Source organism: Lithobates pipiens, unplaced genomic scaffold (assembly GCF_037356315.1).
Source record: "Lithobates pipiens isolate NorthernLeopardFrog02 unplaced genomic scaffold, aLitPip1_a1.2 Scaffold_23, whole genome shotgun sequence".
Classification (NCBI taxonomy): Eukaryota; Metazoa; Chordata; class Amphibia; order Anura; family Ranidae; genus Lithobates; species Lithobates pipiens.
In genome coordinates, this window is record NW_027507785.1 from 293,358,337 (window position 1) to 293,382,554 (window position 24,218).

The window sequence follows — 24,218 nt, forward strand, 5'->3', positions numbered from 1 at the left end:
CCGACAACATGATCCGAACGCACATTTTCCGTCGGAAATTCTGACCGTGTGTACAGGGTATAATTCATCCAAAAGTTGTTCTATCTGGTTGAGGTTAGGACTCTGTGCAGGCCAGTCAAGTTCCTCCTCCCCAAACTCACTCACCCATGTCTTTATGGACCTTGCTTTAGACACTGGTCCAAATCATTTGGTGGAGGGGTGATTATGGTGTGGGGTTGTTTTTCATGGGTTGGGCTTGGCCCCTTAATTCCAGTAAAGGGAAATCTTAAGGCGTCAGCTTACCAAGACATATTGGACAATTTAATGCTCCCAACCTTGTGGGAACAGTTTGGTGATGATGGCCCCTTCCTGTTCCAACATGACTGCGCAACCGTGCACAAAGCAAGGTCCATAAGGACAGGGATGAGCAAGTTTGGGGTGAAGGAACTTGACTGGCACAAACCTCAACCCAATTGGGATGAATTTGAGTGTAAACTGCGAGCCAGGCCTTCTCCTCCACATCAGTGCCTGATCTCACAAATGTGCTTCTGGAAGAATGGTCAAACATTCCCATAGAAACACTCCTAAACCTTGTGGACAGCCTTCCCAGAAGAGTTGGAGCTGTTATAGTGGCAAAGGGTGGGCCAACTCAATATTGAACCCTACGGACTAAGACTGGGATGCCATTAAAGTTCATGTGCGTGTAAAGGCAGGCATCCCAATACTTTTCGGAATATAGTGTACTTTGGACCACATTGAAGCCATTTGACCCTAATTCAATACCAATTCTTAGTTTCTGTTATAAAATTTTGTAAATAAGCAATTTTTCTTCTTCGTTGATGTGCGCTGATGAGGCAGCACTGATGGGTACTGATGGGCACTGATTAGGCAGCACTGATGTGACACTGATGAGGAGGCACTAATATTCAGTACTGATGGGCACTGATATTCAGCACTGATGGGCACTGATAGGCGGCACTGATATTCAGCACCGATGGGCACTTATAGTTGGCACTGATGGGAATTGATAGATGGCACTGAAGGGTACTGATAGGTGGCACCGATGGCAATTGATAGATGGCACTCAAAGACAGCACTGATAGGCACTGATTGGCAGCACTAGTGGGCACTGATGGGGCTGAACCGATTATCAGGGCACTGCGGGTCAGTGCAGATGTCCCCACTGAATGCCGCTTACAGGCTTTCCTCTTCTCACATGCTGTCAGTGTGAGGAGAGGAATGCCGATAACTGCCATTTCCTGTTTACTCTGTGACCAGCTGTGATTGGACACAGCTGATCACATGGTAAAGAGCCAAGTCATAGGCTCTTTACTGTGATTGCTGCACCATGTGCCCCCACAGGTGCGCATGTGTGACAAGAATGGGAGGTCCTCCCAGAACGAGAGGGCTTCTGCCCATCCGTCATTTTACTATACGGTGGGTGGGAAGAAGTTACATTTTATTTGTAACCCCTTGCCGCCCATGTAACACATATGTGTATCTATGGACGACTAAGGTTTCTGGGCTGAGACCCTCCTCCCAGCACAGTGATCAAGTTGTCACAGACAGCTCCAGATCTCTAATAATGATCACAAGGTGGCGGCACTGGCTCCCTATCATGTGTCCACTGTGACAGCCAATCACAGTGGTCACAGGAACTTTGTTGCAGATTTCTACCTTCTGTTAATCTGAAGATAACACACAAAAAAAGAGGTGTTACCCTTTAGGAGCCGGCTAGCTAAAAGAGTGACCCTTAAAGTGTTACTAAACCCACAACAGTAAAATCAGTCTGTATATGCAGTAAAGCATGCTTGTTATACTCACTGTGGAACCTAAGGGGTTAATCCTCTGCATGGTGTAAAAAGGCTGTTTGATCCTGTCTTCTCTGATCCTCCCCTTCTTGCACTGTCCCCAATCTATCTTATGATAAGACAGAGCCTTGGAGGCACTCCACATTTGCTCAGTTTAGTGTGTATTGCTAGAGAGATTTTTTTTCTTTTCTTGGGAGGGTGCATATGATCAGCACAGGGCCAATCAGGACTGTCCAGACAGAGGGACAGCGTTCATGCAGCCTCATAGGACTGTCTAGAGGAGAATGAGCACTCCTCCTACAAGCTTTAACCAAATACTGATAGAAGTCACAAGACTGCTATATACTGCTGATGAGAAAAAAGTATTTAGCAGTTTATATTTGCTAAAATAATTGCATTTTCATGTTCTGTGTATTGTGGGAGGATATAGTGAATGCAGGGTCCTGGGTTTAGTAACACTTTAATCAGTGTTTTACCACAAAAAACCCCTGAGATCCATCATAGGACACCCTTTGGCTACAATGACTGTCATTATTATTAGAGTCTGCAAAACATATACCGGTAGTCAGATGACTCAGATCAGTCTGCTAAGACAATCAGCTGGAAGCAAAGCCTGCTAATATACAGAATCAATGTGCTGGCTGGCCTGCCTGTACATCTATTATTACACCATAAACATATATATATATTTTAACACAGCCACACACATTGTGCTCATTTTCTTTTCTCCACTTTCAATAAATCAGTTCTGTATATGTAATTTATTTTTCTCTTCCAGTTCAGTGATTAGGTAATCTGTAATTATAGAAAGCAAAGCTAGTGCCATGCTTATGGGAATTTATTGTCAAACTACCGTAGTTTGCACCTGCACCTCTGATCTAGAAGATGAAGGTGTAGCTATGAGATTGTTGGTTGACCTTAATTAGATTTTCTAAATCCCTGGGGACCACATGCGGCTCTTTGGCACTTTTTGTGCTGCAAATCCTAATCTGTGTCTGCAGTCTCTGGCCATCTCTTGTGTCATGTCTGCAGTCTCTGGCCATCTCTTGTATCATGTCTGCAGTCTTTGACCATCTCTTGTATCATGTCTGCAGTCTCTGACCATCTCTTGTATCATGTCTGCAGTCTCTGACCATCTCTTGTATCATGTCTGCAGTCTCTGACCATCTCTTGTATCATGTCTGCAGTCTCTGGCCATCTCTTGTATCATGTCTGCAGTCTCTGGCCATCTCTTGTATCATGTCTGCAGTCTCTGACCATCTCTTGTATCATGTCTGCAGTCTCTGACCATCTCTTGTATCATGTCTGCAGTCTCTGACCATCTCTTGTATCATGTCTGCAGTCTGTATATGTGCAGAATGTCAGCAGTCCCTGACCATCTCTTGTATCATGTCTGCAGTCCCTGACCATCTCTTGTATCATATCTGCAGTCCCTGACCATCTCTTGTATCATGTCTGCAGTCCCTGATCATTTCTTGTATCATGTCTGCAGTCCCTGACCATCTCTTGTATCATGTCTGCAGTCCCTGACCATCTCTTGTATCATGTCTGCAGTCCCTGACCATCTCTTGTATAATGTCTGCAGTCCCTGACCATCTCTTGTATCATGTCTGCAGTCCCTGACCATCTCTTGTATCATGTCTGCAGTCCCTGACCATCTCTTGTATCATGTCTGCAGTCCCTGACCATCTCTTGTATCATGTCTGCAGTCCCTGACCATCTCTTGTATCATGTCTGCAGTCCCTGACCATCTCTTGTATCATGGCTACAGTCCCTGACCATCTCTTGTATCATGTCTGCAGTCTCTGACCATCTCTTGTATCATGTCTGCAGTCCCTGACCATCTCTTGTATCATGTCTGCAGTCCCTGACCATCTCTTGTATCATGTCTGCAGTCCCTGACCATCTCTTGTATCATGGCTGCAGTCCCTGACCATCTCTTGTATCATGTCTGCAGTCCCTGGCCATCTCTTGTATCATGTCTGCAGTCCCTGACCATCTCTTGTATCATGGCTGCAGTCCCTGACCATCTCTTGTATCATGTCTGCAGTCTATGACCATCTCTTGTATCATGTCTGCAGTCTATGACCATCTCTTGGATCATGTCTGCAGTCTATGACCATCTCTTGGATCATGTCTGCAGTCTATGACCATCTCTTGGATCATGTCTGCAGTCTATGACCATCTCTTGTATTATGTCCACAGTCTCTGACTATCTTTTGCATCATGTTTGAAATTATTTAACATCTCCTGTACCATATCTTCAGCCCCTACCCATAATCTTTGACTATATTTTGTTATCCTGTTGTGTGTCTGCTGTTTTTGATAATGATTATTCGCAGAATTTTATGTGTGGTCCTTTGATGATGTTGAGGCCCACACTTCAGCCCCCCCCCCCATCAAGAAAGTGGACCACCACTGGTTTAAATCAATTAAAGTGCGAATACACTTTTGGTCAAAAAAATCCAGCCCCACTACAGTCACTATATCCAAATATATATAGGCAGCAAAAACTTTATTCAAATCTTGACTTTTCCCATGAAGTCAAGCTTCGTTCTGCCCCACCTTTCAAGATGTTGATCCTGTGATGGGTGGATTCACCAAGAGCTAAAGTGGAAAGGGGCCAAGCTTTTACCTATAACCCTTTACTTAAAGTGGTTGTATACCCCGCTTGCACATTTTTACCTACAGGTAAAATAAGGCTTACCTGTAGGTAAAATGAATATCTCCTAAACCTGTACAGCTTAGGAGATATTCACCTTGTACAATGTACCCCATACTCATTCACATGGGGGGACGGGATCTGGGGGGCCCCTAGTTAAAGAGCCCCCCCGTCCCAAAGCACCCATCCCCCAGTGTTGAGGGCATGTGGCCTGGTATGGTTCAGGAGGAGGGGGGATGCTCGCTCATCCCCTCCCTTTCCTGACCTGCCGGGCTGCATGCTCGGATAAGGGTCTGGTATGGATTTTGGGGGGGTACCCCACGCTGTTTTTTTTTTTTTTTCACAATTTTTTTTTAGCCGCCATTTTTTTTTTTACATTGACTCATCAGTTGTTAAGGACATGGCGGCTGGCTTCCCGGCCCCCTCCTTAGCAACCACCCATATACAGTGTAAAAAAAAAAGAAATAAAAAAAAACCCACGAAATGTAAATCATGGCAAAATTGTGGGAAAAAACACAGTGTTTTGGATGCGGGTCCATTGAATTCTGTTACATGCAAAATGCTGCATTTTGCGGGAAAAACAGTCCCTTACCCTTTCCAAAAATGTAGAGGCACAAAAAATGCATTGATGTGAACATGTTCTATAGGAACCCATGTTACAAAAATGTCCCTGCATTTCTGAAAAATGCAAAATGCATCAAAAAAACATAATAGTGTGAATTGAGCCTAAGTGTCATTTCTCTCTGCTGCCTTGTTCCTCTGCTATCAGCATGTGAAGGGGGAGGAGCTAGTGAACCACTGAAAACTCCCAATACACCATACAACAACCGCCAACAACATCCTAATATGCAACTAGAAAGGAAACTGCCCCAATATGGACTTTATAGGAAGGTAAGTGGAGTGTGAAAAAGTATTACGAAGGATATCTTTGTAATGCTTTTACACACTCCCCTTACCTGCCTATAAAGTCCATGTTGGGGCAATTTTCTTTTCTAGCTGCTATCAGCATGAGTCACTTCTGACAAGCAAGAGAAAAAAGCTGTGACAGGGCAGAGAGCTCCAGCACACAGCCTGTGATTGACAGCCATAACTCTCCAGTCAGCACTGAGTTCTGCAGAGTGTAACTTTAGTTAACTTGTCTCGGCCCCCCTCCTGCAGGCAGCCTGTAGAGGATGGGGCTGCTGGGTTCCACCCACAGCTCTGCTTCCTGCCATGTACAGCATGATGGCACTGCTACTTTTACAAAGTAATATCTGGCTTTGGAAAAGGCATTTAGCGCACACAAAGTAGATTTATATCCTTTGTGGTTAATGAGCAATATATTTAAATAAAACATTTTTTTTTGTGTCCGGAGTTCAGCTTTAAAGAACAAGTTCTTTCAGTCTGTCCTAGAAAACTGCAATCTGTCCTCACATGTGACACAGTCAGCTTCAATAAATGCAAGCACTCAGGTTGGCAATAGATTAGCGGCCTGTATGTTGCTAGCTCCTTACCCACAGCTGTCTCTTCCAGTGCTGGAGAAGGAGGCTGACACCACAAATCTGCATTATCCTCCATGGGATAATTAGATGAATGGTTCTCAGCGAGGGTGACGGAAATGTTTGTGGCATCGGGCACTGATGAGCAGCACATAAGAGCCTCTCACAAATATATGTATGCCGGGACGATGGAGGGTTCTGTACGAGGAACGTTGTAATTAGAAATCGCTTCTGCAGCGATAACAGGCCCGATCACATGATCACCTCCCTGGGGTAGCAGCAAGTGTCAGAGAATCCTCAAACCTGATAGATTTGTTATCCAGCAGCTGTATCACTAATAAGAGGTTGTCCGCAGGCATCCTATATGGTAAAACACAACGTTCAGTAATATGATAAACACCCACTTCCTGCCCAAGAGATGTCCTGGTGCCTGGCGAGAGAATTACGGGTACCACCGCTGACCCTTCCAAAAATGCTGGTTGCCTGGCTATTAAGCCTACCCAGTACAAAAAACATAAAGTGCTGTGCTGATCCCAAAATTCTGTTTAATGTAATACCCAATAAAAATAAATGCATAAAACAAATAATCAATTATCCAGGCTGTGATCATAAGTAAATAGCAGGCATCATCTAAATACCTTAACCCTTTCCCGCTTAAGGGTAAACTAAATGTAAATGCAGGGGCGTTCCGTACATTAAGGACGCCCCCCCCCCCCAATGATGCGCCCGGCCCCTTGCAGGATGCCGGAGGCATGGATTCCAATGGGGGGGGGTTTGAAGCATCTGTTTTGAACCAGAGGATCTAATAGGATTGAAAATAGGGTGGGCTTGGGGCGCATAGAATGCAATCACAGCCCACCCAGGTGTGTTACAATAGCAAATTAATATTAGCTATTGTAAGGCCCCTTTCACAACGAGGAGCTTCTAGACTGCCAATAAGGCCTCTTTCACACTGGGGCGGTGAGTGCGTTGGCGGTAAAGCGGCGCTATTTTGTAGCGCCGATTTACCTTCAATTTTGTATCGCTATTCGGCCGCTAGCTGGTGCTTTTACCCCCCCACTAGCAGCCGAGAAAGGGTGAAAAAACAGCCGCGAAAGGGTTAAAAGCAGCGCTATGCCGGCGGTATAGCCACGCTGCCCCAATGATTTCAGTGGGCAGGAGCCGTGTATACGCTAACTCCTTTACTGCTCCAAAGATGCTGCTAGCAGGACTTTTTTTTAGCATCCTCCCAGCGCACCACTCCAGTGTGAAAGCCCTCTTGGCTTTCACATTGGAGAGACAGCAGCGGCTCATTCAGGACGCTTTGCAGGCGCTATTTTTAGCGCTGTAGCACCTGCAAAGCGCCCCAGTGTGAAAGGGGTCTAAAACACTGAGCGCTTTTGAAGAGCTTTTTAGGCGCTTTTGAAGAGTTTTTCAGGTGCTTTTGAAGAGCTTTCAGTTCATTTCAATGGAGAGGGGCGTTTTTTCACTGCCTTGCCAGCGCACTGCCCCAGTGTGAAAGCATTCATTGATTTTTATGGAAAAGGGGTTTTTGTGAGCTCTGCAGGCACTTTTTTTTTCGTGTGAAAGAGCCTGAAAGGCGCTTCAGTGTGAAAGGGGTCTTACACTGATCCTCCCCCCGGCCAATCAGGAAGCGGGTCTTGAGACCCGTCACCTGATTAGCTGAAAGGATAGGCGGTCCTACTGGACGCCTAGGAGGAGGGGAGGAGCCGCCGTTATAAAGGAAATTGCACAGGAGCCACCTTATATAGTGTGGGGCGTGTACTAAACCCCCTGAGCTATAATTGGCCACAGGCAGGATGCCTGTGGCCAATTATTACTCTCCTCGCTGCCGGCGCTGTGATTGGCCAAGCATGCAGGGTCACAGTCTATGCTTGGCCAATCATGAGCCAGCAATGCACTGCGATGGCGTAGTGCATTGTGGGCCGTTCGTGTCACACGAATTTGGTGCGAGCGGTCCACAAAGTTTTGAATTCGCCGAACAGACGAACGGCCAATGTTCGAGTTGAACACCGAGCTCATCCCTATTAGGGGTTGGTAAAGTGCAGAGTACAAGTGCTATTCAAAAAAGTCCATGGGGTTGATTTACTAAAAACTGGAGATGCAAACTCTGGTTCAGCTCTGTAGAGAAACCAATCCGATTCCAGGTATTTTTGTCAAAGCTTAATTGAACAAGCTAAAGTTAGAAGCTGATTGGATACCATGCAAAGCTGCACTAGGTTTTGTACTCTCCAGTTTTTTAGCAAATCAACCCCCATGTAAATAACAAATCAAATACTTAGACAGTGACCAGTGGCACCTTAATGGGTGCTTCCGCTATATCTCCACTCTGCTGTGCAACACATAAAGGCTTCCCAGAATATGTGACCCTCACAGTATGAGAAGTCAGACTGGGCTGCAATCACTGCTGGACAAGGTTCCTGTTACGTACCTGGTGGTGGAGTCTGATGCAATGAAGAAGGCCTCTCTTACACCTCCTGGGCACAGTGTGGCATGAGTGTTTTTTCCAGCAGCTGGTGCAAGTAAGTGGCCAGTGTGTCCATGGAGTCAAGTCAGATGACAGTAGCAGTTGATGGCACTGGTACTCGACAGGATTGGCGAGATGGCCAGAGGGAACTTGGTGATCACTGGCTGGGAGCTGGTGAACAACAGTAGGCACTAGGCTTGCAGGTGGATGATCAGCAAGCACTTACCAGTGGATGGATGGTCAGCAGGTACAAAGCTAGCAGATGGCTGCTCAGTAAGCACTGGGTTTTCAGGTAATAGCAGGTAATGAAGATCATGCTAGCCAGATGGGTAACTAATAGATGGATCAGGTACAAGCAGGAGACGGCCAGTAACAACAGCAGTTGGACAAGTAAGAAACAAGCAAAAGTTGGAGATGGATACTGGAGATGAGCCTGGGTTGGTGCAGGTGGAGTTCAGGGGTAGTCAGAGGCCATCTAGGTCAGCAACGGATGGTCAAACACAAGAACAGGTTCCAGGTAGCACTGAAATTTCTGTAAATCAGACAGTATGGAAGCAGTGCAGCAGCTCTGTTTAAATAGTCCAGCACCATTTTGTGTAAGCCTTCCCTGACAGCTCCATCACTTTCCTCTCTAGTTTGTCTCCAGGGATCCCAAACACATTAAGCAAAGAAAAAAAAAGCCCACAATAGTGTGAAACCCAATGATAAAAGTATTTTTAAAACAGTTAAAAACACATACGTAGTATGTATCAAACTACATATCCTATAAAATTCTAAGTACCAAAGCATGCATGTGCAGTGACGTCACGACCTGCTTACACATTTTGTCAAATCTGACATCATTGGGGGCACGGAGGCCACGTGAGGCCACACATCTCCATAATAGGACCGGGAAGAAACACTGAAACCAGACCTGTAGAATGAGATGAAGAAAACACTAACAAACAAAACAAATGCCATCTTGTGGCCAAAAAGAATAGCAATGTATACTCCCAAATAGAGAAATCCCTAGATGAGATTGGGGGTTAAGCACCCACTAATGGTAAAAAATAATATAATGACTGAGCAAATGATGAATATGATCATAAAAAATAACACACTTATTTAAAAGAATATTTTTAGGCCTGAAGATTACTTAGAACCCTCAAAACATATATTTTGTGAAAACAAACTAAAAATCCCCTATGTGATGCTTTTTTGATGACAGGTTAATGAGACATTAGAGGTCTTTTAGAATCGGACAGTCCAATGGGTGATATGATGTGTTTTGTCCCAGAAAAAGGGCAAAACATGTTAGTATAAATAGAAAAGTCTGTGCTACTACCCATACACCACATAGATAGCAGAGCTCCCAGGTGCTCGATCCACAGTCGCTGGCTAAGTAGAGTAATGTAGAAAAAAAGATCCACTCGCCGGTTGTTGCTCTTTAAATTTCTTAATTTTATTGAATAGCCACAGTGAACAAACGCTGATTAAATCAGTTGACGTGTTTCAGCCTATAAGGCCAAAACACGTCGTAGGTGTGACGAGGCTACTTCCCACTACTATCACCCATTGGGTTGTCGGATGTATGGCGCTTTCACATCATATAGTCAATATGCTTCCTGGGATGAACATTCAGATTTAAGCAGTGGCTCACCGGAGCAGTATATTTAGTACTTTGAGTGGCACTTCTAATTGTATGTACGGGTCACAATGATACAGTCACTGTCACAGTTGCTTGTGCTCTCAACTGAAATGTCAAGCCATCACATGGCTGATGTCGTAGTTGATCACATGTGCAACAGCAATGCAACTGCAGATGAAACCAAGGCTAAGATGACAGCTTCGTTGGCTGTAAAGTTTAGGAGGGTTTAGTTTTGTTTTAGGCTGGCCCAGCTCCTACCCTAGACAGGATCTAGTTTGGGCAGTATCTGAATTATAAACAAAGGGCCAGTTGGCTGTCCTTCAGACTTTATTGGGATTGGACTCTATCCAGTGGGAGTAGAAATTGTCTTGGCGTCATTGGCAGCAAACATCTTTGATAATAAGGGGAGGAATAGTGCCCCATTTCTGGTATTAGTGGTAGGAACCGTGTCCCATTTTTCATGTCAGTGGGAGGAATAGTGTCTCTTATCAGTGGGAGGAGAAGCACCCCAAGGGCCAGTTAAAAGCCAAAAAAATGTACCTATTTTATAGAAATGAGTTAGTGAGCTCAGGCAGAAACCGATGTCAGTGGCTTGGTGTCCTCCATAAAGTGCGGTGGAATCTGTTGCTATGATATAAAATAAAATGAAAGTTGTGTATGGGCACTTATGATTAACGTTGTTATGAAAAATGATCTCTGAGACTCTCTTGAACAGGACTTACTAAGGTATTGATGTTTGTACTGCACTGCAGTCCTGCTCCGTCCAATGGAATAGAGTGCAGTGGCCTTCTGCCCACTCTGGATTTATGACCAAACCTAGTCAATTAAAGAGGAGGTTTATGGGAGGGAAAAGGAAACTTGCCTTGTATCAGAGTAGCGTCTTTGTTTCTTTAAGGTAGAATTGATTTTTTTTATGGTGATAGAAGAGGAAGTGCATTCTTCCGGAATCACTTTGAAAGGCTGCAGAGAACAATTAAGGTGTATTTATACCAGGGGCGGTGCGTCCATTAAGGGCTCACGAGTGCTGCTCCCTCTCTCCAGCCACCCCCTCTGTGTAGTATGGATAGATTCATGCATTGCATGAATCTATCCATGGGCGCTGTAGCCACCCCCTATTCAGGTGTCCGGCCCCGTTTTGGACGCCAGGCGCCTGAATTCCAGCAATGGAGGGGTGTTTTTGAAGCACCTGATTAAAGCCATAGGCTCTAATAGGTTTCAAAAAAGGTGAACTGCAAGTGCAATGCATTGCGCTCGCAGTCCACCCAGGTGTGTTAGCAAAGCAAATTAATGTTTGCTTTGCTATCACAGAACTGCCTCTCAGGCAATCAGGAGGCGCGGCTGTAATACCGGTCAACTGATTAGCTGAAGGCAGAGGCGATCCCATTGGCCACCTAGCAGAACAGGAAGACGCACACTGAGGACACAGGAGCCATCGCCGCCTGCCCCACTGCCTGACCCGCAACCACGATGGGGTAAGTGCCTGGCAGACAGCAGGCGGGAGGCGCAGTGGCTGCATATTATTGGCACAGAGGCTGCAATTGATGGGGCACAGTTAGCAGCATTTGCTGGGCATAGTGACTGCATATTATGGTCACCGAGGCTGTAATTGATGGGGCACAGTTGGCTGCATTTGCTGGGCATAGTGACTGCATATTATGGGCACGAGGCTTCAATTGATGGGCACAGTTGGCTGTATCTTCTGGGCACAGTGGCTGCATATTATGGGCACAGAGGCTGCAACTGATGGGGCATAGTTGGCTGTATTTGGCCACAGAGGTTGCATATGATGGGCACAGTTGGCTGCATATTATGGGCAGAGTTGGCTCTATATTATGGGCACAGTTGGCTGCATATGATGGGCACAGTGGCTGCATATGATGGGCACAGTTGGCTGCATATGATGGGCACAGTAGCTGCATATGATGGGCACAGTGGCTGCAATTGATGTTGTTTTTGTTTCAGTATTTTTCTGAATTTTTCAGTTTGCGCCCCCCCAAAAATTTTGAGCACCAGCCGCCACTGATTTACACCATTAGCTTACTGTTTCCTTACTTCCCAGCTCCAGCCTTGCATGGAGGAGAGCAGTTTAATGGGACCGTGGAAGGAAACAAAACACCTGTATGATTAGGCCCTAAAAGCAGAAGTCCCTGCTGGTCTAGTTCTGAGGCCTGGCAGCTTAAAGCTAAAGTGAGTGTATGCTTGTCTACATCTAAAGGACTGGGAAAATAAGTTTTACCTGCCCAATCCTACACTTCCTGCAGGCTCCTCTGTGTTGCAAGACCAATCCCTGCAGCCTTTTCTCCTCTATTCTCTGGTGTTCATTTGCTGCTGACATCATCAAGACAATTGCAGGACCCATAGGCCCTTCAGGAGGAACAGTCACCTCTGGAGCATTGGGGAGTACAGTTTGTCGGGAAAATGGGATCTGCTTATGGGGAGGTGCAGCTTGGTGCGGCGGCAGTAAACATTCAGAGTCCGTTTGCAGTAACAGAACTATATTGAGGTTAGAGTCCAGTAAAGAACAACTACGTGGTGGGAAGACAACCCGACCGGGCACACTTATAGAGTGATGTAGCGAAGAGTAAGCTGGGGGGGGACCAACAACGTCTGTCTTGACGGTGGAAGATTTACTTCTCATCTACTGTAAATTGAGAGACTGGAACGGGTGGCATCCATGGGAGCAAGCTACAGGTAAGCCACTGATTGGAGCCACTAACTCATTTTTTTTGTTTTTTTTTGTTTAGGTTTCACCTGAGTAATCTTGTGATGCCATTTGGGAAATCTCCAGAGATGATATGACGAGCGGTTCATGTGAGCTGGGTACGGATGTCCACTGTGTCTCTAACTCTACATTGCCGTTTCACTGGCCATCATGCCATCCTTTCCTAATGAGTCTGGTACGACATCTTGTGTTTTTGAATTTCACTCATTTCAAACGTTTTTGGCAGAAACACTCGGCCTTGTTTATTATAGCATGCAAGGGGATCGACTTTTCCATAGAAACCAGGTTCTCTTTTACTGCACTGGTTGCTATGGACATGCAGCATTCCTTTAGGTATCTATTTTAAAATATAAGGCCCTTATGTGATGTTTATGCTTGCATGTATTTATTTACTTCATTCAGCAAATTATGTTGTGCCTAACCTGGGGAGCTTACAACCTAATTTACCCATCACCATCATGCAGGCACATATCAGCAGCGAGTACTGAACTTTAGTTGTCTTAAAACAACTGATGGTTAGCAGCCATGTTGGCAAAAGTAGACAGACATACTGTACAGTAGGTAGGCATAGGGTTGCTATCTGTTTGGTTTTGATTTATGTGGTTTGTGTCATTGCTGCTTATTTAATTGCTATAAAGTGTGCCTGTTTTGCCCAATATGCATAGCAAACTTGACTTCATTTGAAACCATAGAAATACAGAAAGGCGGGTCAGAACAAAACAATTCCAATATATTTTGAATTGTTGGTAAATAAGTCATATTAAAACAACAAATGCATTTCATGGGCGACACTTCTACCCCTTGATCAGGGCCCAGCATCTATATTAGTATTGAAGTTTCCTCATGGAGTAGCAATGTGACAATTGGTTGCTGAGTGGCAAACTGAAGACCTTGCATGTACCTTCCCTTCCCATCCCACAACAGTTTTGCCGGAGAAATCAGAAGGTCCCAGCTGTCAGTTTGAGAGTCAGATTTTGCTGTGCATTTCAGGACAAAAGCTTGTTTGTGAAGGAAGCCTGCAACCAGTGGATACAGGCTCTAATCATAAATACATTGTAATGGTGTGGTTACAGTGTATTTTGTTAAGTGTTTATAAGCTTGAATCTACATGTAACATCAGTTCCAGCAAACCTTCCACTGAAAGCAGAATCAGATTGACAGCCCCAGAACATGTAACCTAAAAGTGGGCCTTGCAGTAAAATACTTGGTTCCGCTTATTTTATCAGGGCACCTTCCACTTTAAAAAACATCTTATGTTTGTAGTTCCAAAATGTACCTGTAGGTAAAAAAAAAGTTAGATTCATACTTACCGGTACTTTACCTCTGTCTTCTGCCCGTGGCACCTAGACAATAGTGATGTCACGCTCCTTCCTGGGAGAACTTGGGGAATGTAAAGCAGCTGAAATCTCACAAGAAGACACTATTTAAACAGAGTAGAGTGTGAGATTTTGCCTTCCCTACATTCCCCAGATATCATCACCAACAGAAGTGTCTGGGTATCCATTTTGAAACATAAGGCCTATGTGTTATGTTTATGCTTGTATTTATTTACTTCATTTGTGAAGCCTGTTAAGAAAAAAATTTACTTTTTTCTTTACAGGCTTATTTTGTAACTAAAACATTAAAGCCTATATTTTGGTAAAGCATAAATCAGCACAAGGGACGGTACTTTCTTTGATTTGCAAAGTCTCCTTTATACTGGTGCCAGCTGTCATAGTTAAAAATCCAAACTCCTCTGCTCAGTTCCCCCAATACATCACAGCTGTACTCTTCTGGTGCTGCAGAGGTTAATATGAGTGCCGACTATGCCTGCCAGTCTGTTCTGTCCACCTCCACCATTTATAGAAGCTGGACTATAGCTTGCATGAAAGAAAAGCGATCCATGAATGGAGGATGGGCTGATGAATGAAGGGTCCCCCTCCTCAATTCATAGATCACTTTTCATTCATAGAAGCTATAGTACATCTTCTATGATTGGAGAAGGGGGCAGAAAGGGCAGGCATTGTTGGCACTCAGGATGAGTCCCTGTAACAGGTCCAGTGCTCGTATTAGCATCTGTAGTACCTAAAGGTTACTGCTGCAGAGGCAATGGGGCAGAGGGCTTCAGATTTCACCTAAGACAGCTGGCACCAGCACAAGAGACACCTCTCATTAAATGTAAGTACAGTAAAACCTTGGTTTGAGAGTAACTTGGTTTAAGAGAATTTTGCAAGACAAGCAACATTTTTAAATAGAATTTTACTTGATATACAAGTGATGTCTTGACATCCAAGTAGCGTCATGTCACAGCTGGGTATAAAAGAGAAGAGGGGCATCTCTAAGTGTAGCACTATGGTTACATTTAATGAAGGTAAAACATTTAGCAACTCACATGGTTTATGATTAAAACAGGAACATCTAAGTATGCAGGCATCCGGGGTAAAGCTCTCTACATAGACCATCCCCGCACCATCATCAATGTCATCCCTTCCACTCTGCGCTTGACGAGCGGTTCAAGCCTTCGTTTCAGATCGCTGTACTGCAGGGTAGTCTTCCTGGTCACAATTGCAGACTGACAGTGGTGAGAGTCGGCGGTGCAGAGGATGGTCTATGTGGACAGAATTACCCCGGATGCCTGCATACTTAGATGTGCCTCTTTTTCATCAACCATGTGAGTTGCTAAATGCTGTACCTTCATTAAATGTACCCTATTTATCGGCGTATAACACGCGGGTGCATGTTATACGTCGATCCCCCGCCGGTTGCAAGCTCTTCTGCCTTTTCTGCCAGTCTCGGCAGCTTTCGGCCTATTTTCGGCCATCCTTGGCTATTTTTGGAAGCCGACAAGAACGGCCGAAAGCCGCTGAGAATGGCCGAATGCGGCCAAAAATAGCCGAGAACGGCCGAGAGCTACCGAGCGCCGCCGAGATACACAGGACATCCGCTCTGTATCTCGGCGGCACCATTTTTAAAAGGAAAGCCTGTAAAAGAAACTGACAAGGCTGCAAATGACTGACAAGGCTGCAATGTAAGGCTGCAAATGACTGACAAGGCTGCAATGGAAGGCAGCAAATGACATGTAAGGCTGCAATGGAAGACAGCAAATGACTGACAAGGTTGCAATGCAAGGCTGCAAATGACACTGCCAAGGCTGCATTGATGGGCATTTAAATGTAAGTTTTTTTCCTTAAACTTCCCTCCTAAAAGTTTTTTTCTTTAAAATTCCCTCCTAAATTTGGGGTGCGTGTTATACGCTGGCGCGTTTTATACGCCGATAAATACGGTAACCAAATTACTATACTTAGAGGCGACTCTCTTCTCTTTTATACTCTCTGGCTCCTGCTGGATTCTGGTTCTAATCCTTGTGGAGGCTTCCATTTGTGGATTGACATTTCATGGTTACACAACCTGGTCACATTGCTATAATCTTTTTATGTGGACTATAAACAGAAGGACTTATGAATAAATGGTTGTGGAACGAATCCTTTGAGTTTCCATTATTTATTATGGTGAAATTTGCTTTGCTATACAAGTGCTTTGGATTACAAGCATGTTTCTGGTACAAATTATGCTCGCAATCCAAAGCTTTACTGAACTGTCCCTTCTGCTATTTTTTTTCTTTTACATTTTACTTAAAATTAGACTTATTTGCAAAATCTGGGGCAAAATCTGGGGCTTCTGTGCTGGGTAGCCAATCAGCTTCTAACTTCAACTTGTTCACCTAACGAAAAACTCCAGGCACCCCCCCCCCCCCCCAATGTAAAAGCCAGCAGCTACAAGTACTGTAGCTGCTGACTTTTAATATAAGGACACTTACCTGTACATGGATCCAGCGATGTCCTCAACAGAGCCAATTCTTCAATCGGCTTCGGAAGCAGGTGCAGGCATCTCAAGTAAGGGAAACAGAAAGGGAAGGCTTGCAGCTTCACAGACAAGTCTTCTGGGACCTGTGATGTGTCCCAGAAGATTGCAGGGAAAGAAGGGGGAGGACAGGAAGTGAAGGCGGATACCTGTCAAAACCAGATACCCGCTCCCCCCTCCCCCCAAAAAGTGCCAAATGTGGCAGAGAAGGGGGCAAAATAAGTAAATAATTGAAACTTCCCCTTTTGGGTAAAGTCCCGCTGATTGGTTGCTATACAGAGCTGCACCAGATTTTCCCTCTCCAGTTTTAGTAAATCAATTCAAAGATGTAAACCCTACTGCAAGGTCCGTTTTAAAAACAGCTAAGCAATGGCAGCTCCCATATCTGTTCCATGTTCCCTTTAACTTGCACCTGTCAGTGGGTAAGTACCAGGTAATTGAAATAATGGTTAAAAAATTGAACCCTAACTGCATTTTATTTTTTGTTTGTAAGATCGCCATGCGTCATCCAGCTTGTCCTTGGGTTCAGCTTTGCCTTATCAGTCCAATGGCTCCAACAGGAGAAAGATCAGAAAGAAGAGGAAAAATGGAGTCATCACAGCAAACGTTTCTGGAACTAAATATGAGATCGGTAAGGGCATGTGGGTGTCGCGTTTTTTCAGTCTGACTGTAGACATGACTGGTGGTTGGACATAGTAATTCTCACCCAATATACCCTTGCATAAAAAAAAGCTTGTACCCCCCCAGGAGTCTGTGTCAATGTAGAAATTGAAGACAGCTCCATCTCCCGAGAAGGAAGCAGTCTTTGGTCAAATGATTGTATGCACCACGAGGTCTGTGGTTTCGAATATAAAGAGAAGAGACAGGAATATTGGAACTATGTATTTATGGCTCACTAAGGGCCATTTACATTGTTGCATTTTAATGCATGTGTTCTGGTGTACTAAAAGGCATATGTTATGGGTCCCCATAATGAAGATAGTATGTGTTCCCCTCTCAGCACTGCTGTGTAGTTTTCAAAAATACAACATGTCTGTTTTTTCTGTATTTTAGTGCATTGAAAGGGCCATGCTGATGCGTTGGCAACAGATATTAATCATTGCTGATCAAGTAAAGCATATACTTCTATAGGCGGCGGAGGTTTCTGTGTTGAGAGAGCGCTCACTGACAGGTCAAGACAGATCTCAATCTTTTTTAATGATCAGGAAGCGGTGGGACTGCCTCCCAATCACCCAATCGTGTGACCACTGTGAAAGCTAATCACAGTGGTCACATGGCTAGGCAGACCTTCCAATATATGAGCCCAATTAATGGAAAGTGATTAAGGAGGAACTTTATTCCACTCTTTTGAGGCTCTGTCCACCTCCTCTGGCCCTGCCTGGACTTCGGGGGGCCCTATGGAGCCTTTCAGCACATCTGGCCTATGAGCATATGAGCTGAGTGATCCTTATTGCATAGTTACAGGTTCAGCTTGGCACAGTGTAATGCCGCGTACACACGATCGGAATTCCGGCCAGAAAAAGACTGATGAGAGCTTTTCATCGGAAAATACGACCGTGTGTACGCTCCATTGGAATTTAGCTGTCCGAATTCCCGCCAGCCAAAAATTGATAGCATGTTCTCAATTTTCCCGATGGAAAAACTTTCTATCGGTAATTCCGATCGTGTGTATGCAATTCCGACACGCCAAAAATCACGCATGCTCAGATTCAACTACGAGACAGAAGCTATTGGCTACTGGCTATTGAACTTCCTTTTTCTAGTCACGTCGTACGTGTTGTACGTCACCGCGTTATAAACGATCGGAATTTGGTGTGACCGTGTGTAGGCAAGACAGCTTGAGCTGAATTCTGTCGGAATTCCGTCTGGAAAACCATCAGACCTTTTTCCGATGAGAATTCCGATCATGTGTATGCGGCATAAGAATGCATGTCTCATAACTGACGGACTGCTGGGGAAGCTTGCAATCACTGTGCTGGTACAATGACACGCTATTCGGCGCTGATACAATGATAGCCTCTATCTTCCAGGTCCTGCTTAGATTCTGTGGCTTCCACTCTGCACATTGACCACAGAGGTTGCTCACATGGCACTGCCGCCATTTATTGAACGCTTTGTGTTTTTTTTTCAATGACTACAAGGCATTCTCTAATTGGATGAAGTGGATATCGGGATGTCACCCCTTGTCCTCTCCACCCCGTCCTTCTGTGCCAAGCTGGACCGTGCCAAAGTATGCAATAAAGTTCATTCCTGGAGTTTAGCTTTAACCTTAGAGTTGACTTTAAGATTGTTTTAAGGCCTTTCCGTATTGTTCCCTGCTTCTCACAGTCCGTCAGGTAATTGAAGAGATGCATTTTGTGAAAAGTCGGGATGATGACGAAACGGCGTATCTCATCTGGAGTGATTGTGCCGTACAACATGAGAAGATTGCAGAGCTCAGGAACTATCAGGTATGGAAAGGACAGCAAACATTTACTGCATGTGCCATAAGTAACTCATGTATATATCCCTAGGGTAAAAGGGTAAAAAGGGAAACTGAACATGTACACTAACTTTATTTTATCCTTTTCTTGTCACTTCTGGAAATTGAGGATGAACCCAACAAGAGAATTAAAAATGGGAAGGAGAAGCAGGGAGAACTGAGGGAAGCCCTAAGTATTTCTGCAGCGCAGGGAATAGGCATCAATCTACTGTTTGGTTGGCTTTGCAGTAGAGGTGCACCAAATGGAAATCTTGGTGCCAAAATCGAAACTGAAAATTCAGGATGCACTTTGAGAAGGCAATCTTTATTCCAACCTATCAGACTGAGAATATTAGGTAGCGGCAGCCCCCTTGTCTATTATTGGGTGTAACCTATTTTTTCCATAGCGCTGCATTTTTGGTCTGTTAAAAAAAAAAAAAAAAAAAAAAAAACACACCTACCCATTGAAATGCATTGAAAACACAGCAGGAATGCATCAATAATGCACTCATGTTTCATTTTTGATGTGGTTTTTGAGTGACATGACATGAAAAACACACCATAAGCACAGAAAAATTGTGGTAAAATCGCCGCAAAATCACGTGCATTTTTGCGGAATTATTGGCACCTTTTTCTCTATCGGCAAAATGGCATTTTTGCCCGATATGCCTCAACCGCCGAAATTTCGGGGATCTGTACAGTTCAAGGGGAATTGTGCACACAAAGCAAATGGCATGTTGTCGCCAATGTAAAAAGACATAAATTAATGTAGCTCTGTTTTATAATATTAGCAGTGTTAGGCATGTGATGACGAAGGGGTCCTGCACAGCTCTGAAACGTTGCACTATCCTTGTGTTGTGATCATGCAATAATTCACCCATTTGGACGCTATTTGTGTCGTTCCATGGTGTGCTGGCAAATATCTTCACTATGTTATAAGCCGTCCCAGTTCTCTTCTGTGAACTACTGTGAGAACTGTGTTCTCTAGTCCAAATCAAGCCTAGGGTGACAACACTGCTCTCCTCCATAGATATAAGGTGTACTAGGGTGAGTGTTGTCACCCTAGGACAGGAAGTGTATTACTGGCAGGAGCACCAAGTGAAAATAAAACAAAAAAAGCCTGAAAGGATAAAACTAATATAACTACCTCATCTGAATACTGGTAAGTTGCAATATATTACATTTTTGTTCTTGGGTTTAGATACACATTAGTACAAAGAACAATGATAGGGAAACTGTAAAAAGATCAGTGGAAGTGGATTCCTAAGTGGGCTCTAAGGTTTACTCCACACCCTGTTGAAGAAGGCTGCTCATATATTATTCACCAGTGTTTTCTTCTCCTTATCATTTCAGAGGATTAACCATTTCCCGGGGATGGGAGAGCTCTGTCGGAAGGACTGCCTTTCAAGAAACATGACCAAGTGAGTCTCCTATGCTGATGTCATGTCAGTTGAATAGGATGAGTGTGTAGACGGCCATGACAAACTGGTGTTTTCTTACCACTTCTTTGCAGCCCCCACCCAATATAACACCCCAGATTCAATCATTTCTAAGTGTATGCTTACATAGTTAAAGCCCGTGGTGGATCACCACATAGGCAGAGTAGGTACCGGCCTATGGGCCCCATGCTGTTTAAAGGCCCTGTGATAAGGGATAAAAATAAGATTGACCTGATCTTAAAGGAGACATCCAGCCTGAGCTTTTTAGGCTGGGCTTCTCCTCTGGGTCACAGGAGTGCAATTAGTGTTGCACTCCTGTGACACGTTTTCAGTGGAGAGTGGTCTGAAGTCCTCTCTCCACTGACGTCACTGCCATCAGTCGAGGCAGCGCGTCATCCTGACTTCCAAGTCTGGATCCGCCAGTTGCCTTGATTGATGGCAGGCGAGGCGCTGAGACGGCCGCTCCCGCCCCTCCACAACTGAGCGCTCCAATGAGCGTGGAGAACCGGAGAGGAGAGATGCTAACTAACAGTCAGCAGCTGTCCTATCGGAGATCTGTGAGAACCGAGCCATCGGCGATGTTCAGTGGCTCTGTTCTCAGTGCAGAGACGGTGGGGGACAGATGCAGCATTGGTTTGATGCTGCATCCACATAGGTAAGTATGAATCTTTTAAAAAAAAATCCCCATACTTCTCTTTTAAAAGAAAATTACAATGAAGTTTTTTTAACCACTCTGTACGTCATATGACGTCCTGGACTTTGAGTGGGGATATCTGAATGACGCCTGCAGCTGCAGGTATCATTCAGATATCTTTTTTTCTGCTGGCGATTTCCTGCACCGTAAAAACATTCATAGCGGCTGTTCAGCTGCTTGATTGTTTTTGCACGTGGGGGGGAGGGGACCACCCTCTGGTGCTTCTACCAGCTCGACCGTGCAATCGGCGAGCCGGAGAATTAATAAGTCGGCGGCCGAAGTTTACCATAGTGCTGACCGAGGACCAGATGGTACCTGGCAGTCTCTATAACTTCGGAGGCCGGGTGTGACGTTATAACGTCAAATCCGGCCTCAGCAGATGTAAACTGCCATTTATTTTAACAGGAAAGGCTGAGATCACATTTTCTTTTGATATCAGTCTTATAGAGCCCAGATTTCTCTGTAAAGAGGACTTGTCATGCCCTATTCATATTACAAGGGATGTTTACATTCCTTGTAAAAGTGAAAAAAAAAAAATATAAAGGAAAAGTGTAAAAAAATAAATAAATTAAAGCCCCCCCCCCCGTCCCAACGTTGTAAATGGCATTCAAACCACACATGTGAGTTATCGCTGCAAACGTTAGAGCGAAAGCAACAATTCTAGCCCTAGTTGAATATTGATAAAAGAAAACCTTAGCGCTGATATTAATAAATATGTAGGATTACCATACATGTATAGGAAACACCCAAATGACTAGGCTGCAACCATGTCAGTGTTCTGTCACCAAAAAAATTAATTATACATAATGGTGCTCTCTGGTCAGCTTCCTATTACACAATCTACAACGGAAAAAACAAGGATACCAATCCTGGGACTGCTATAAGGGATATATGTTGAACACCATGCTGTGCAAAAATGCAATAATAATATGTGAACAATAAGCAAAAATTATATAAAGTGCAAACAGATTTATGTGCACTAACTAAAAATACGAAAATACTAAGCACTTATCACAAAGGCGTGTGCAAATAAACAATAATGGATGTCACTGGCGACATCCTTCACATCCAGTACAAAGTGCTATTGTGCTAATTGCTATTCCACCTAGCTCATGAACATGTAACAAACATGTTGCAACAACATATAAAAAACAATCCGGTGAGAGTTACTATGTAATAATCACAGAAAAATAAAACATCCTAACGGAAAATATATATATGTTAGCTGGTGTTATTTTAAACACCTCCTACTCAACGTACTGCAAAAACAGGATGGTGATAAATAACACTACATATGCTAAGTACTGATACCACTTATAGAGTGCAGTCTCTAATTCATAAAGGAAACACAGTCCCACCACTATCATAAGATAGTATAGTTTACGAACGTTTCCCACAATAGAGCGGAGAGGAAACTTTCCGGGACGTCAACACTCACGATCAAATTGCTTCAGATCCGATCCGATCATGGCACAAAGTGAAACAAAAACTTTCATTGCGCAGCGATTATAGGTTCTGCGAACTACATCCACATCAATTGCACTCACATAACCAAAGCTGATAGATAGCGCTTAAAAACAATCAGCTGGATAAGGTGGCTGGCGTTTTCCAGACAAGCCACCTTGCTGGATTCTCAGAGGGCTCCGAACGTAACGTCACTGGCTCCACCCGACGCGTTGCATCATATGTCACATGACTTTATCAAGGGATAGCCTTGCGATAGTTTCTGCTGTTTATATACCACAAAACAACATGCCGGTTGCCATAGTGACTTAGATCTCATCAGCTTTAGCATCATTTTGTTCAGCGCTCAATCAATTTAAAATCAAATTTTATTTAATACACCAACCATACAAAACTAATAAAGAAATTTTTATATAATTATATAATTATAATTTTGCACGCACCATTTTTCAGTTTTTTATTTGCTTAAAAAGTTTAAATTATCCAATAGATTTAGTTCCACTTCACAATTGTGTCCCACTTGTTGGTGATTCTTCACAAAAAATTTAAATTTTATATCTTTATGTTTGAAGCCTGAAATGTAGCAAAAGGTTGAAAAGTTCAAGGGGGCCGAATACTTTTGCAAGACACTATATATATATATATATATATATATATATATATATATATATATATATATATAAACGTAAATTAAAAAAACACCAGGATCACCACCACAAATATTACAGTATTATTCAAGCTACAGACTTCATTTAACATCCCAGTGATGGTATATATGTCCTATACTATCGCCATCTAGTGGATGGTATAATCCTCACATTACAAATACATTAAAATTACACCATATCTCAATATTAGTATATCTTCTACTGATGGAAAAAGACATAATACATCCAAAGTACAAACATAGTAATTATTATTAATTTTATTTTATTATTATTTTATTAATATTATTAATATTATTTTTCTGTGATTATTATATAGTAACTCTCATCGGATTGTTTTTTATATGTTGTTGCTACATGTTTGTTACATGTTCCTGGCACTTATTTTTGGGTTGTTTGGGAAACAAGCTGAATGCCAAGAAGCCCAAATAACACTTTCCTTTTCTTTGTTTTTGAATATGTATTGCTTATTTGCATATCATTTGTGATAAGTGCACAGTTTGGTTTGCACCTTTGTTAAACTGTTTACACAATTTTTCTATGCACTTTAAATGATTTAATTATATATGACACTATTGTAATTTTGCAAAGTACTCCTCCCCTGAAGTAGTTTTGGGATTGGGAGCTTTGCTGCTCATGAGCTAGGTGGAATAGCAATTAGCACAATAGCACTTTGTACTGGATGTGAAGGAAGTTTATCGCCAGTGACATCCATTATTGTTTATTTGCACACGCCTTCGTGATAAGTGCTTAGTATTTTCGTATTTTTGGTTAGTGCACATAAATCTGTTTGCACTTTATATAATTTTTGCTTATTGTTATCATATTATTATTGCATTTTTGCACAGCATGGTGTTCAACATATATCCCCTATAGCAGTCCCAGGATTGGTATCCTTGTTTTTTCCGT

The 24,218-nt window shown here is 43.5% G+C and overlaps 1 protein-coding gene across 2 annotated transcripts in view; it reads left to right on the forward strand.

The window, feature by feature from the left end:
• Nucleotides 1–24,218, forward strand: part of TTLL7 (tubulin tyrosine ligase like 7) — a 329,157-nt gene that overhangs the window by 52,584 nt on the left and 252,355 nt on the right. For both annotated transcript variants that reach the window (XM_077450362.1, XM_077450361.1), the window contains exons 2-5: nucleotides 12,769–12,921; nucleotides 17,080–17,217; nucleotides 18,915–19,036; nucleotides 20,401–20,468. In XM_077450362.1, coding sequence (XP_077306488.1) covers nucleotides 12,897–12,921; nucleotides 17,080–17,217; nucleotides 18,915–19,036; nucleotides 20,401–20,468 — 353 coding nt within the window. In that variant the 5' untranslated portion in view covers nucleotides 12,769–12,896. The remainder of the gene's footprint in view (nucleotides 1–12,768; nucleotides 12,922–17,079; nucleotides 17,218–18,914; nucleotides 19,037–20,400; nucleotides 20,469–24,218) is intronic.